The sequence below is a fragment of the Micromonas pusilla genome (genome assembly GCF_000151265.4).
Source record: "Micromonas pusilla CCMP1545 genomic scaffold MICPUCscaffold_5, whole genome shotgun sequence".
NCBI classification, from domain to species: Eukaryota; Viridiplantae; Chlorophyta; class Mamiellophyceae; order Mamiellales; family Mamiellaceae; genus Micromonas; species Micromonas pusilla.
In genome coordinates this window covers 198,797-212,399 of record NW_003315886.1, presented here as the reverse complement: position 1 = coordinate 212,399, position 13,603 = coordinate 198,797, and the positions used below count along the sequence as shown (strand labels likewise).

The 13,603-nt window shown below is 70.2% G+C and overlaps 4 protein-coding genes across 4 annotated transcripts in view; 3 read left to right on the top strand and 1 right to left on the bottom strand.

The window, feature by feature from the left end:
- MICPUCDRAFT_39637 (uncharacterized protein) overlaps window positions 1-375 on the top strand; it is a gene marked incomplete at both ends in the record, with an annotated part of 2,981 nt that extends 2,606 nt beyond the window's left edge. Inside the window, one exon of the mRNA XM_003058680.1 lies at window positions 3-375. Coding sequence (XP_003058726.1) covers window positions 3-375 — 373 coding nt within the window. The remainder of the gene's footprint in view (window positions 1-2) is intronic.
- A 74-nt stretch (window positions 376-449) lies between these two features.
- MICPUCDRAFT_47219 (uncharacterized protein) lies at window positions 450-3,160 on the bottom strand (the record flags this gene model as incomplete). Its single annotated transcript, XM_003058327.1, has 4 exons — window positions 3,082-3,160; window positions 2,580-2,925; window positions 2,004-2,393; window positions 450-1,901 (listed from the first exon to the last, which is right to left on the bottom strand). The coding sequence occupies exons 1-4, from the start codon at window positions 3,120-3,122 to the stop codon at window positions 450-452; spliced, it is 2,229 nt and encodes a 742-aa protein (XP_003058373.1). The 5' UTR covers window positions 3,123-3,160.
- Window positions 3,161-3,316: 156 nt separating this feature from the next.
- Window positions 3,317-4,699, top strand: MICPUCDRAFT_57797 (peptidase; the record flags this gene model as incomplete). The annotated part of the gene is made up of 1 exon (XM_003058679.1): window positions 3,317-4,699. One exon carries the CDS (start codon window positions 3,317-3,319, stop codon window positions 4,697-4,699), a length of 1,383 nt encoding a protein of 460 aa, XP_003058725.1.
- Window positions 4,700-4,881: 182 nt separating this feature from the next.
- Window positions 4,882-10,152, top strand: MICPUCDRAFT_57796 (nucleoporin-like protein; the record flags this gene model as incomplete). Its single annotated transcript, XM_003058678.1, has 1 exon — window positions 4,882-10,152. The coding sequence occupies exon 1, from the start codon at window positions 5,146-5,148 to the stop codon at window positions 10,150-10,152; it is 5,007 nt and encodes a 1,668-aa protein (XP_003058724.1). The 5' UTR covers window positions 4,882-5,145.
- Window positions 10,153-13,603: the final 3,451 nt, after the last annotated feature.

The window sequence follows — 13,603 nt, the reverse complement described above, 5'->3', positions numbered from 1 at the left end:
AGCGGCGGAGGCGGCGGCGGCAGCAGGGCGGTGTTCGAGGCGCCGGTGGTCGCGGGGAGCGGCGCGAGGGAGCACGGGAGGTACTCGCTGGACTCGGCGGAGCGAATTAGAATCGGCGCGGGGATCGCGGACGCCGGCGGGACGTTGTCGCCGATCGGCAGCGAAGGCGGCAGCGCGCGAACCAGCGTGTCGGAGGCGAGCGTGAGAGTGTCGTTGGACGAGCCGCGATCGCGAACGCCGATCGCGGTGGAAGGCGGCGTCGCCGCGGTCGCGGAGATCGCCGCGGAGGAAGCGGCGGCGCCGCCGCCGCCGCCGCCGCCGGAGCCGAAGAAGGGCTTCCTCGACAAGATGATGAAGAGCCTGAACATCAAGTAGTAGAACGTCTCGAGTCGTCGTCGTCGTCGTCGTCGTCGTGAGAATAAGAGTAGATTAATATGCTGTAACACTACTTACTTACGCTTCCGAACGAGCACCTTCCCCCGCAGCTCGCCCGCGCGTCTGCCGTGAAGCGTCAACGGCACGGCGAGCTCGACCGCCGCCTCCGTCTTCCCCTCCGCGAGCGCGTCCCCGAGCGGCCCCAAATACATCCGCCCGTACCCGATCGCGTCGTCCGCGCTCGTGGCGTCGTAGTCCATGACGCGGAACATGAGATGCTCGCGGCGGAGGACGCGACCGTCGGACACGAGAAGAGGCAACGCGGGAACGTCCTCTTTTTTCCACGTCGGGTTCAACGTCGACTTCACCGTCGACGTCTTCCATCGCGCGTTCGCGTTCGTCTTCGTCGTCGGCGCGCGCGCGAGCGCGTCCGCGGAGAAGACGACGTACGGGTCGGATTTCCCGGTCACGTCCGCGGACTTCAGGTCGTGGCCGGAGAGGGATTCGAACGCGAGCTCGTACTCGCAGTCGTCGTAGTTCAAGTCGGCGTTCGGGCCGCACACGCACGGGAACAGACGCGCGAGGAGACCCGGGGAGCTCCGTCGCGACGTCCCCAGCGGCTGCTGCGTGGCGTACCCGACGCGCTTGACCCCTGGTTTCGGCGTCGGCGGCTCGTCGTCGTCCACCTCGAGCTCGACGCCCGCGGTGGTCGCGGCGGCGGCGGCGGCGGCGGGCGCCGCCGCGCCGCTGCCTTCGCCAAAGTCCTCGACGTCTTCAAAGTGCACGACGTTCGGGTGCGCGACCGTCTCGAGGCTCAGACCGGCCGCGACCGGCTTGTGGTCCGAGCTGCCGATCTTCCCGGCGGCGTACAGCGTCGTCTGCCTCGCGCTGAACCCCTCCGCGGTCTTCCAGAGGACGCGATCGCACCACGCCGGCGTCCGTTGCTTTTTGTAGTTGAACCCCGGCTCTCGTAGCATCTTAAACGTCGGCATGTGCGACTTCGCGGGGTCTCCCTCGCTGAACCCGAGAAACGCGTCGCCGTTCAGACGCGAGCGCGTGAGCTGGTCCGTCTCGAACACCTCCGCGCGCGCGGCCGCGCCGTTGGGGTCGTCCTCGGAGCCGATCTTGGCGATCATGTCGTCCACGCGTTTCTCCGTCGGTTTTCGATCCAACTTCTTCTCCGACCCGTCCAAGCCGTACTCGCACCGGTAGTTCAGGTCGCCCATCCACACGACGTGATGAAACGCCTGCACGCACTCGAGCTTCTCGCCAAACTTGCACCCGGCGACGATCTCCGCGAAGTCGTCGTCTCTTCGCGACGCCATGTCGTCGTGCGCGGCGAGGTGCGAGTTGACGAAGCACAGCGTCGTGTCCCACGCGCGGCACGCGATCCCGACGCCGCCCTTGTTGTTCATGATGTGCCCGATCCCGGTCGCTTCCGTGGACTTCTGCCAGAAGTGGAACGCCGGCGCGGCGTCGACGCGCACGAAAGCCGCGATGCGCATCTGCCCCAACACGTTGACGCACTGCAGGGCCATTCCATACAAAAACAGTTCACCGGTCAGTAGTTGAAAGGGGGAGCGATCAAATGTTGAAACCGAGCGTGGGTGAAAAACGTTTGTACGCACCTGCAACGAGTACGAGTCGCCGACCGCGTCCGCGAGCACCGAGAACCAGTCCTCGTCGATGCCGTCGAACCCCGGCCTGGCTTTGTAATCCCCCTCCTGGCACCCCACGACGATCATGTCGTACGTCCCAAACTTCGTGGGAACGCAGTCGTCGAGCTCGGCGTCGAACTTTTCCGTCGCCGGCCACTCCGCGTCCGGGCCCCATCTGGACGCCACCGCTTTCGAGTGCTCGGGCCCCAAGCCGACGTCGAGCCAGGACGTGAGGTCCGCCGCCGGGTGCGCGTTCCCGACGTTCCACGTCCCGACGAGAACCTTGAGCTCGTTCGCCGCGACGTCCGACGCCGGCGGCGCTTTGCGGCACACGAGCTGCATGCGGACGGCTTTCCGAATCTCAGGGTCGTTCCATACAAAGCGACGTCGGGGTGGAGTTGAAAGGTGTCAGTTGGAGTTGAAAGGCATCGAGGGCGGGCGTTGAAAGCGAGGGGTTGGCGGAGAGAGACGACGGCAAAAGTCCTTAAGGATCGGCGTTCACCACGCCAACGCGGTCGTATGGGAACCAGTGTAAGGAGAACGCACCTCCGTGCCCGTCACCTCGAACCACCGCGCCTTGGGGAACGGGTCCCCGGGCTTCCACACGTGCTCGTCGACGCAGATCACGATCGTCCCGAGCACCTTCCCCTTGCTCGGGGGCTGCACGACGCCGCCCGGTCCGGAGGAGACGCGCGGGATCATCTGCGGCGCGGCGCGGATCTTCACGAGGAGCGTCGCGGTCGTCGGGTCCGCGACCCAGAGCGAGTGGTTGCACTCCCACTCGAGGCACTTGCCCTTGACCGCGACGTTGGACTTGACGACCTCGCCGCCGTCGACGCTGAAGTCGCAGTAGACGTTCCCGCCGCCGGCCTCGATCGAGAGGAGACGGACGCTGCGAGCGAGAGGGAAGGGGCGGAGGAGGAGGGTTCGGGAGGTGGTTAGTTAATAAGACTGGGTTCCCGAATCATTCATTCAGGGCGCCGATCGACGCGTCTCGTCGAGCGCGTCGCCGCGTCGGGACGAGGCGAGGGCACTGATCGCGACGCACCCGAGACGGTAAGGTTCGTCCGTCATGACTCCGGAGGACATTTCGGGGTTGAGCGCGCGGCGCGCGAGCGTGTCGCGCGCGGGATGCAGTGCACTTCCCCCGCCGACGCGGCCCGCGACGCGTCTGATTCGACGCGTCTAGTTGTACGTCTGCGAGTGGATTTTTATGACCGGCCCTTCCGAATCTGCCGTCGTGGTCGCCAGTGCTCGGGGCGCGGGCGCGGGCGTCGCGCGCGATGACGACATCGCGCGCGTCGCCGACGCGTCTCCTCCTCCTCCTCCTCCTCGTCTCATTCCTCGTCCTCGCGCCTACCCCGGGACGCGCGGCGTCGAGCGCGGCGCGCGCGAGCGGGTCGAGCGGCGGGTCGAGCGAAGAGGCGGCACCCTCCCTCGCGTCGTCGTCGTCGTCGTCGACGTCGACGTCGAACCACACGAACAACTGGGCCGTGCTCGTGGACACGTCCAGGTACTGGTTCAACTATCGCCACGCCGCGAACACGCTGTCGTTCTACCGCACGGTGAAGCGATTGGGGATACCGGACTCGAACATCGTGCTCATGCTCGCGGACGACTTCGCGTGCGACGCGAGGAACGTCTTCGCGTCGAAAATCTTCGCGGACGAATCGCACGCCACGGACTTGTACGGCGCCGACGTCGAGATCGACTACCGCGGGTACGAGGTCACCCCGGAGAACGTGCTGCGGGTTTTATACGGCGAGCATCCGCCGTCGACGCCCGAGTCGAAACGGTTGCGCAGCGACGCGGGAAGCAACGTGCTGTTCTATCTCACCGGCCACGGCGGCGACGAGTTTTTAAAGTTTCAAGACCAACGCGAGATCCTGTCGCGCGACGTCGCGGACGCGCTGTCGCACATGCACGCGGTGGGGCGATACAACGAGGTGTTATTCATCGTGGACACGTGTCAGGCGGAGACGCTCGCGAACGAGATCAGATCGCCGCGCGTCATCAGCATCGGGTCGTCGCGACGCGGCGAGAATTCGTTCAGCGGCGGCGTCGACCGCGCGTTGGGACTGTCGGTGATCGACCGCTTTTCTTCCGCGATTTTGGGCTTCGCGGAGGCGCGCGTGAGGGACGTCGACTCCGACGCGCGGATGGACGAGCTGTTTCGCGCCGCGTCGAAGGAGGCGATCATGTCCACGGCGAGGCCGAGGCTGGAGAATTACCGCCACCGGGAGCTGCGCGACGTCCGCGTGACGGAGTTCTTCGCCGACGCCGACGCCGTCCGTCGCCGTGGCGGTCAAAGCGGCGGCGAAGAAAAACGCGCGGCGGGCCCCTCGATCGACGTCGTCGTCGACGAGGACGAGCTCAGGGAGCGCTTGCGGCGCGACGCGGTGTCGAGGAACGCGCACGGGGAGCGGTGGTGGACGGACGTCGTCTACGGCGCGGACGTCGGCTGGGTCGACGACGCCGCGAGGACGACCGCGGGGAGAGAGAGACGGTCGCTCGCGGAGGCGTTCAACGCGGAGGATGAAAAGATGTCAAAGGGACGCGGCGGCGCGGGTAGAGTGCGCGGGAGGAGAGACGGCATCGAGGCGTTCGTCGTCGCCGCCGCGCTCGCGCCCCCGGTGTTGTGCCTCCTGCACATGTTTCTGCCGTGACGTGGCGTGATTCGTAGCAGTAGCGTAGAAGCGGCGCGCGTCGTCGCGGTTCATAGTCCATCGTAGAGACCCGCCCGCGAAACGTAGTGAACAGAAGCGACGAGTGTTTCCTCGCTTTTTTCGTCTGGCTTTTTTGAAAATAATGCCCCCGCCCGCTCGCGGCATAGACGCGCGCGCCGACCCCGGTGTCGAGGGTTCCGCCGCATCGTCGCATCGCGCGCGGGTCACGCCCTGGATCGTCCGCGCGGAGGCGTCTCGGTCGTCTTCCCCCGGAGGAGGGTCAGATCGGCGCGGTACGCGCGCCGTCGTCGTCGTCGTCGTCGTCGCTCGCTCGCTCAGATCGATCGATCGATCGCGTCCGAGTTCTATACACTGGTCCCCATACGACCGCGTTGGCGTGGTGAACGCCGATCCTTAAGGACTTTCGCCGTCGTTTCTCTCCGCCCATGGGGCGACTCGCGGGCTTCGGCCGGAGCGCGGACGGCGTCGGCGTCGCCACGCGAGAGGGCTTCGCGGAGGTCCTCCTCGAGGAGCACGCGTCCCACCGCGTCGTCCTCGCCCCCGGCGCGGTCGATCGCGTCGTGCGCACGAACGCGCGCGACGTCAGCGGCGGCGTCGCCGTCGACGACGCGACGGGCGCGACGCGCCTCGTCGGCTGGTCGATCGACCCGGAGGACGGCGCCGCGGTGCTCCTGACCGAGACGCCGCTCCTGACGCGCGCCGACGCCGCCGCGGACGCGCGCGACGGCCCGGGCCCGTCCAAGTCGCACGCCGTCCGCGTCGTCTTCCCGCGCGCGCTCGCGCCGTGCGCGGCGCTCGCGCCGCCCACCCTTCGCGCGAGGCGCCTCGTCCTCGTCGTCGCGGACGTCGACGGCGCGCTCTACCGCGTCCGAATCGACGCCGATTCGGCGCTGTCGTCGTCGTCCGTCCGCGCCTCGCGGCGCCCGTGCCTCCTCGCGTCGTTGACGCCGAGCGACGTGATCGCGTCGCCTCGCGCGTCGCCCGCGCTGTTAGCGCCGCTGGAGGGGATCACGACGATGCGCGCCGTCGGCGGCGACCTCGTCGCCGTGGGCGGCAAAAGCGGCAGGACGGCGGTGCTCTTCGCCGACGATCTCTCCCCAGCCTGCGAGTTGAAACCGCCCACGCTCGCGCGTTTATGGAACGCGGTCGCGGGCACCGGCGGTATGGGCGGCGAGCACGAGATCCGGGCGCTGTGCGAGGTGCCCAACGACGCGGGCGCGACGCTGCTGGCGTCGCTGCGCGCGGATTGTCACCTGCAAGTGCACGAGCTGTCGACGCCGCACAAGCCGATCGCGGTGCTCGGCGCCGCGCTGCCCGCGGTCGGCATCGGCGGCGTGAGCGGCGGCGGCGGCGAGGGTGATGAAATCCAGGGAGATGGCGCGAACGGCGGCGAAAGAGCGCGCGAGGCGGTGACGATGTGCGTCGGCGACGGATACCTCGCGGCGACGACGCGCGAGGATCAATCCTCGGAGCGGACGGCGACGCACGTGTACCAGCTCCGGCTGGACGCCCACCACGCGAGCGTGACGTACCACTCCCCGGTCGTGGACGGCGACGGCGTGACGTCCGCGATCGCGATCTGCGACGGCGTGTTGTGGGCGCTCAGGGAGGAGGAGGAGGAGGAGGAGGAGGGGGACGAGATGAAGAAGACGTCTCGATCGCGTTCGATCGACGCGGGCGCGGGGACGACGAGGAGGGCTCCTTCGCGGACGATCAAGGCGTGGCCGCTGGAGGCGCTGAACAGATCGCACCCGTGCGACGACCTCGCGGACGCGGCGTCGCACCTCGCGCAGTGGAGCGCCGGCGGCGGCGACGCCGCGGGCGCGGCGAGCGCGCTGCTGGGCCTCGCGGGCGACGGCGGCGGCGGCGGCGGCGCCGGGGAAATCGCGGACGCGATGAGCGCGCAGCTCTCCGCGCACGGCGTGAGCAGCGACGTCGTCCTCCGTGAAGCGCTGCGCCTCCGCGAGCTCCCGGCGCCGCCGCGCGGGATGCCCGCGGACCGCGCCGCCGCGGCCGCGATCGCGTTCGCCGCCGGCGGCGACCGCGCGGCGGGCGCCGACTCAGTAGACGCGTGGGCCCGCCTCGCGACGTCCTACGCGGCGGCGTGGAAATCTCGACGCGCCGTTAACGGCCTCGTCCCCGTCGCGGGCTGCGCGCTGTGCGTCTCCAGAGGCGGCGCCATCGGCGTCATGCGCCCGCTGGACGCGCTCGAGGCGACGCTCGCGTCTGCCGCGGCCGCCGCGAGCGCGCCGGGGTACGGCTCGGAGAAGGGCGTCCGACGCGGCGGGTTCGCGCTCCCGGCGACGGCGACGCCGGCGACCAAGGCGATGACGATCGGCGCGTACCTCTGCGCGCTCCTCGGATCCCCGGGGTGTCACGCCCTGGATCTCGTCGCGTCCGGCGGGGTTTGCGCGGGCGGCGGCGGCGGCGGCGACTCGGACGCGCGCGTGGCGACGGAGGATTGGCTCGACGCGGCGACGGCGCTGGCGGGGGGGAAGGCGACGGCGGCGGCGACCGCGCGGAGTAGGGCGGCGATGGACGACGTCGCCAAGGCGGCGTCGCGCGAGCGCCGCGCGACGCAGCGCAAGCTCGCGGGGTCGCTGCGGAAGCTCGTGCGGTCGCTCGGTGCGTCGCCCGCGGACGCTGTGTCGTCGGCGCTCGACGCGTTGGAGTGGATCAAAGTCGATCGATCGCTGCCGCCGCCCGGGGAGACGACGACGACGACGACGTGGCCGAGCGTCGTCGAGGCGCGCGCGGCGCGGCAGCACGCGAACGCGCGTGTTGCCGCGTGCCGCGGGTTGCTGCTCTTCCTCGGCGCGTGCAGATGGGGCGGCGAGCGCGTCGGGTGCGACGCGGCCGCCGCCGCGGCCGCCGTCGCGACGCTCGCGCGATGCGCGGCGGCGCATAAGACGGCGCTCATCGCGCGATGGCTCGTCGCGACGCCGTGCGCGGGCGCCGCGGCGGCCGCCGCCGCGCCGTCGCCGCCGCCGCCGCTCGCGTTCGCGGTGCTTCCTTCCGGGGAAATGCAGAAACGCATCGGTGGCGGTGGTTTTTTCTGGGGGCGCGGGTCCGCGGCGTTGACGGCGGCGGGCGCGTCGCTCGCCGCCGACGTTGTCTGCGGCGCCTCGGGCGACGGCGGCGGCGCCGGGAACGAGCTCAAACGCGCGGTCGAGATCGGCGCGGAGCTCTACGCCGGCGGCGAGCTCGACGCGCTGGGCACGCTTCTCGAGCTCTCCCGAGCGCCCACGCCCGGCGACGTCTCGGACGACGCCTTCGACGCGCCGGCGTTGCTCTTTTTGCAAGCGTTGCGCGCGAGCGCGGACGTCGCGAGCGCGGCGACCGACGACGCGCTCGACGCGGCGACGCGGCGCGCGACGCGGCTCTTCTTCCGCGCCGCGAGCGGCGTCGGCGGCGAGAGAGAAGACGACGAGCTCGTGCAGCACCTCGTGAAGCTGCTCCGGGGGTTGATGTCGGGGTTCCCCGCCGCCGCCGCCGTCGCGTCCGCGCCGGCGTCGCGTCTGGAGTACTACGAGACGCTCATGCTCTTCTTCGAGCGCTTGGGCTGCGGCGAGGGCGCGATGCAGTGCGCGCACGCGGCGCTGCGCGAGGTGGACGCCGCGCCGCCGGACGACGCCGACGCCGATTCGATGAGCGGATCGTCGCCGGAAGAACGCCGAGCGTCGCGCGCGGCGCGTCTGTGGGCCAACTTGCTGCAGTACGCGCTCGACGTCGGCGATTGGCGCGGCGCGTACGCCGCGGTGCTCAGCGTCCCCGGCGCCGACGCGCAAACGGCTGGAATCCGACGGTTAGTCGCCGCGATGTGCGAGCCCGGAGACGTTCGACAGGGCGCGGAGGCGCTCGTGTCCTTGCCGTTCGGTGACGACCGGCTCCCGACGGTCGTGCGCGCGTTGGAAGGGCGCGCGGCGTCGTCGCCCGTCGACGCGACGCCGCACCCTTCGCTGATGCTTCACGCGTTGTTCGTCTCGCGCGGGCGGCCGAGGGACGCCGCGGGGGCGACGCTGAGGCACGCGCGCAGGTTGCGCGAGGCGGTGACCGTCGCCGCGGATGCCGTGGAGGGGAGGGCGTCGCCGGCGTCGTACCGCCCGACGACGCCGGGGCGGGTCGCCGGCGTCGTCGCGCCCCTCGCGCCGACGACGGGCGATCCGAGGGCGCGGCTCTCGCGCGCGCTCGAAGCGCACGTCGCCGCGCTGCTCGCGACGATCAACGCGCTGCGTCTGTGCTCTCCGAAAGAACGCAGCGTCGTCGAGCGCGAGCGCGACCGCGTCGTCGTCGACGGCGTCGACGCGAAGACGGTCCGCGACGAGGACGACGTCACGGCGACGGAGGACGAGCTCGGACGGAGCGGCGACGACGGCGCGGCGACGGCGACGGCGACGACGGAGACGGAGACGGAGACGGAACCGCGCGAGGGAACGACGACGACGACGGGGTTCGCCGCGCGTCGGAAGACGCCGCCGCACCCGAAACGCCGCCGCAAGACGCCGCCGCCGCCGGACGCCACCACCCTCGGCGCGCTCCTCCGCGAGTACGTCCTCGCGGCCGCGCGCGCGGAGCTGTTGGCCGCGGGCGCGGAGACGCAAAGTCTCGGCGCGTCGTCGTCGGCGCCGCGCGACGCGGAGCAGATTCCCGGCCTCGTCGCGTCCGCGCTGTGCCACGGTCTGTTTCGAACCGCGACGACGCTCGCGACGCACTGGTGCGAGGGCGAGGCGCTGACGAAGCAGGTGACGATCATCGCGGCGACGCTCGCGGCGAGGGCGGTGCTGGCGCAGACCCGCCGCGGCGGCGGCGGCGGCAGCGGCGGCGGCGGCGCGCTTTCTCTCGGGGTGTCCTCCGCGGCGGACGCGACGGCGCGAGGCGCGGCCGACCGCGTCGGCCCCGCCGACCTCGTCGGCGGCGACGCCGCCGCGGCCGCAGACGATGTCGACCCCGCGGCCGCGTGGGCGGCGCTTCGGAGCTTTCTCGAGACGCATGACACGGCGGCGCGAAATTTCGCGCTCGCCGAGGCGGCGGCGCGTGCGACGCTCGCGACGAGCGCGTCGATTCGTCTTCCGCAGTGGCTCGCCGCGCGGTTCACCGCGGGGAGGGACGCGCCGAGCGCGTCCTCGGGGATGGCGCGGCGCGGCGCGAACCCGACGGCGTTGATATCCGCGTACGTCGCGCACGGGCGCGCGGAGGAGGCGGCGCGCGTCGCCATCGCCGAGTTGAGGCGGCACGAGATCGCCGCGGACGCGACGACGCGGACCAAGTTTTTGTCGTCGTGGTTCCCGGAGCCGCTGCTGCGACACGTCGCGGACGCGACGCGGGACGCGCCCGCGCTCGCGGGGTTGCGCGCGGAGCTGGATGGGTTGTTGGACTCGAGGAGGAAACGCGCGGAGGCGGATTCAAAGCGGCTGGCGTCGTTCGCTTCGTAGAGGTGAAACGTGTTGGTGAACGAGTAAAATAAACGAAACACGATTTGAAAGAGCTGTCGCTCGAACACTATCATAGCAGACTCGTCCTGTCCTTCGTTTCCGTTATGCGAGTAGAGCGATTCCGGAGGGACGTCAAAGACGCGGTCGCGCGGGAGCCCGGCGGACGACGCGGACGGGATTTTCCGGCGCGCGCCGTCGCATCGCGAGCCGCCCACGCGAGCGCGCGCGGGACGCGACTTCACGGGACGCGTCGTCGTCATGACGCGCGCGCCGAGCGGCGTCGGGGCGTCCGAGAAGTGAACGAACGCGGTCGTCGTTCGTCCGTCCCGAGATCGTCCGTCCGTCGTCGCGGCCGGCGAGCGATCCGATCGCGCGTCGGCGAATCATGGCGTGCGCGCGCGAGAAAGACGCGGCCGCCGCCGCGGGCGTGCACATGAAGATCAGCGGATACGACGTCCGGTTCCCGTTCAAGCCGTACGCGTCGCAGCTGGTGCGACGACCTCGCGACGACGACGACGTGCTCGATTCGATGCACCCTCGCCTCGTCGCTCCTCCGTCGCGTCGTTCTCTTCTCCCTCTCCCCTCGTCCCCTCCGCGCCGCCGACGCGTCTCACCTCGCCTTCGCATCGCGCAGGGCGTCATGGGGAAGGTCCTGAAAGCGTTCGACAACGGCGAGAACGCGCTGTTGGAGTCGCCCACGGGGAGCGGGAAGTCGCTCGCGCTCTTGTGTTCCGGTGCGTCCTCGCGCGATTTGGGCACCCCCTCTCTCGTGTTTCCCCTTCAACCGAACCGAACGCCGCCCAGCCAGCGCTCACCCCGTCCCCATCCTTCCCCGTGCGAACGCGTCAGCGTTCGCGTGGCAAGAGCGGTGGAAGCGCGATCACGATAAACGCGGCGTCGGCGCGGGCGGCGCGAAGACGGACGAACAGGGTTGGACGCAATCGCCGCCGCCGTCGAGCTCGGAAGAGACGCCATCGCACTCAAACGCCGAAAACGAAGCCATTCGCGCGAACGCGCCCGCGGCGGCGGGGAAACGCCCGCCGCCGCCCGCGAAGCTGCCGAAAATTTACTACGCGACGCGGACGCACTCGCAGATCGCGCAGGTCGTGAAGGAGCTCAAGCGGACGTCGTACCGACCGTCGATGACCGTGCTGGGGTCGAGGGAGCACTACTGCGTGAATCAAACCGCGCGGAGTCGAGCCAAGCGAGGGAGCAACTTGGGCGAGGAGTGCAAGGCGCTGCTCGAGGCGAGCGGCCGAGGCGCCGGCGCCGGCGACGACGCCGGCGGCGGGATCGGGAAGAGAGGCGGGGGCGGGTGCGGGTTCTCGCACGGCGCGATTAAGCTGGCCGAGACGGTCGCGAGACCGGGCGCGGATCCGATCGACATCGAGGACCTCGTGACGCTCGGTACGAAACACCGCGCGTGTCCGTACTTCGCGTCAAAGCACGCGGCGACGACCGCGGAGCTCATCTTTTGCCCGTACAACTACCTTCTCGACCCGTCGGTTCGACGCGCGATGGAGATTGAGTTGAAAGGCGCGCTGGTCATCTTAGACGAAGCGCACAACGTCGAGGACACGTGCCGAGAGGCGGCGTCGTGCGACGTGGATTTACGCGCGTTGCGCGCCGCCGAGGAGGAGCTTCGAAGGGTAGAAGCTTCGAAGGGCACCCCCGACGAGATCGACGACGACTTCACCCCCGCGACCGCGTCGTTGCCGCCGCGGTCGATGTCCGCGACCGACCCCGACGCGGGGTCGAGCGCGTCGCTGCTCGCCGTCGTCTCGGGCGTGACGCGGTGGCTCGCCGGCGCGAGCGACCACGACCACCCGCGGTGCCCTCTGCGCCCGGACGGCTACGAGAAGTGGCTCGCCGTGTGGAGCGGCGGATCGCAGGTCGCGCGGCAGCTTCACGACATGGGAATGCGGCCGGACATGCTCGGTAAGCTCGACGAGGCGCACAAAGCCGCGGTCAAGGCGGCGAACGATAGCAAGACGCCGACGCACGAGCGCGTGAACGGCGTCGCGTTGAAGACGACGGAGTTGTTGTTAACGTCCGCGAGGTATGCGTTTTACGGTCGCGGCGGGGTTTCCGGTGGCGTGAATGACTACCGGCTCGTCGTTCGCAAGCAGTTTGACCAAAACGGCGGCGGCGGCGGCGGCGTCGACCGCGAGGCTTCCGTGACGCTGTCGCTCTGGGCTCTGAACCCCGCGCTCGCGTTCAACGACGTCGCCGGTCCGAACGGCGCACGGTCGGTCGTTCTCACATCCGGGACCCTCGCGCCGCTCTCGTCGTTCGCCTCCGAGCTCGGCGTGCCGTTCCCGCTGCGAATGGAGGCGCCGCACTGCGTGGAGACGACGAAGCAAGTGTGGGCGGGCGCCGTCGCGCGCGGGCCGCGAGGGTCGAAGTTATCGGGGACGTATAAGACCGCGGGCGCGTTCGAGTACCAGGACGACCTCGGATGCGCGATCGAGTGCTGGTGCCAGGATATTCCGCACGGCGTCCTGGTTTTCTTTCCGAGTTATTCGCTGCTCGACCGCGTCGTGCAGCGGTGGAGGACGACGAAGCAGTTTGAGAGGATCGAGAAAGTCACCGGGAAGAAGATTTTTCAAGAGCCGCGCGGGAACGGGTCGAGTTCCAACGACGCCGGCGGCGGAGTACGCGGCGGAGGAAAAGGCGGCGGCGGGCGCGGGCGCGGGCGAGGAGGCCGCGGTCGCGCCGCGGCGGGCGGCGAGAACGCCCTCGACGCGCTCCTCACAAAGTACTACATGGCGATTAAAAACTCCGTCGCGGCGGCGCCGCATCGACACGCGGCGGCGCCCCCCGGGTCCGCGTCCAGAGGCGGCATACTCCTCGCGGTGTGCCGCGGAAAGATCAGCGAGGGGATCGACTTCGCGGACGCGAACGCGCGCGGCGTCGTCGTCGTGGGGATACCGTACCCGAACGTGAAGGACAAGCAAGTGGAGCTCAAGCGCGCGTACAACGACGACGGCGCCCACCGCGGATTACTGTCGGGGGATCAGTGGTACTCGCAGCAAGCGTTTCGCGCGTTGAACCAAGCCGTGGGGCGGTGCTTGCGGCACAGGAACGACCACGGCGCCATCTTGCTCGCGGACGAGCGGTACGCGCAGGTCGGCGGCGGCGGCGGCGGGTCCGCGTTGACGCGGAATTTGCCCAAGTGGTTGAGACCGGCGATGCGAACGTGCGCGTCGTTTGAGGAATCGAGAGAGGGACTGCGCGCGTTCTTCGCGACGCACGCGGCGAATCCGCCGTCGGAGCCGCCGCCCGCGGTGCTCGAGCTCAAGCGCGACGGCGGCGGCGGCGGCAGGCGCGCGCCCGCGCGCGGCAGCAGGGTCAAGCCCGAGAGTCAAGAGACCGAGGAGACGGACGAGACGACGGCGCGGCAGCGCGGGATCGCGACGTTTTCGCCCCGGTCGGGGGCGCCTACCGGCGG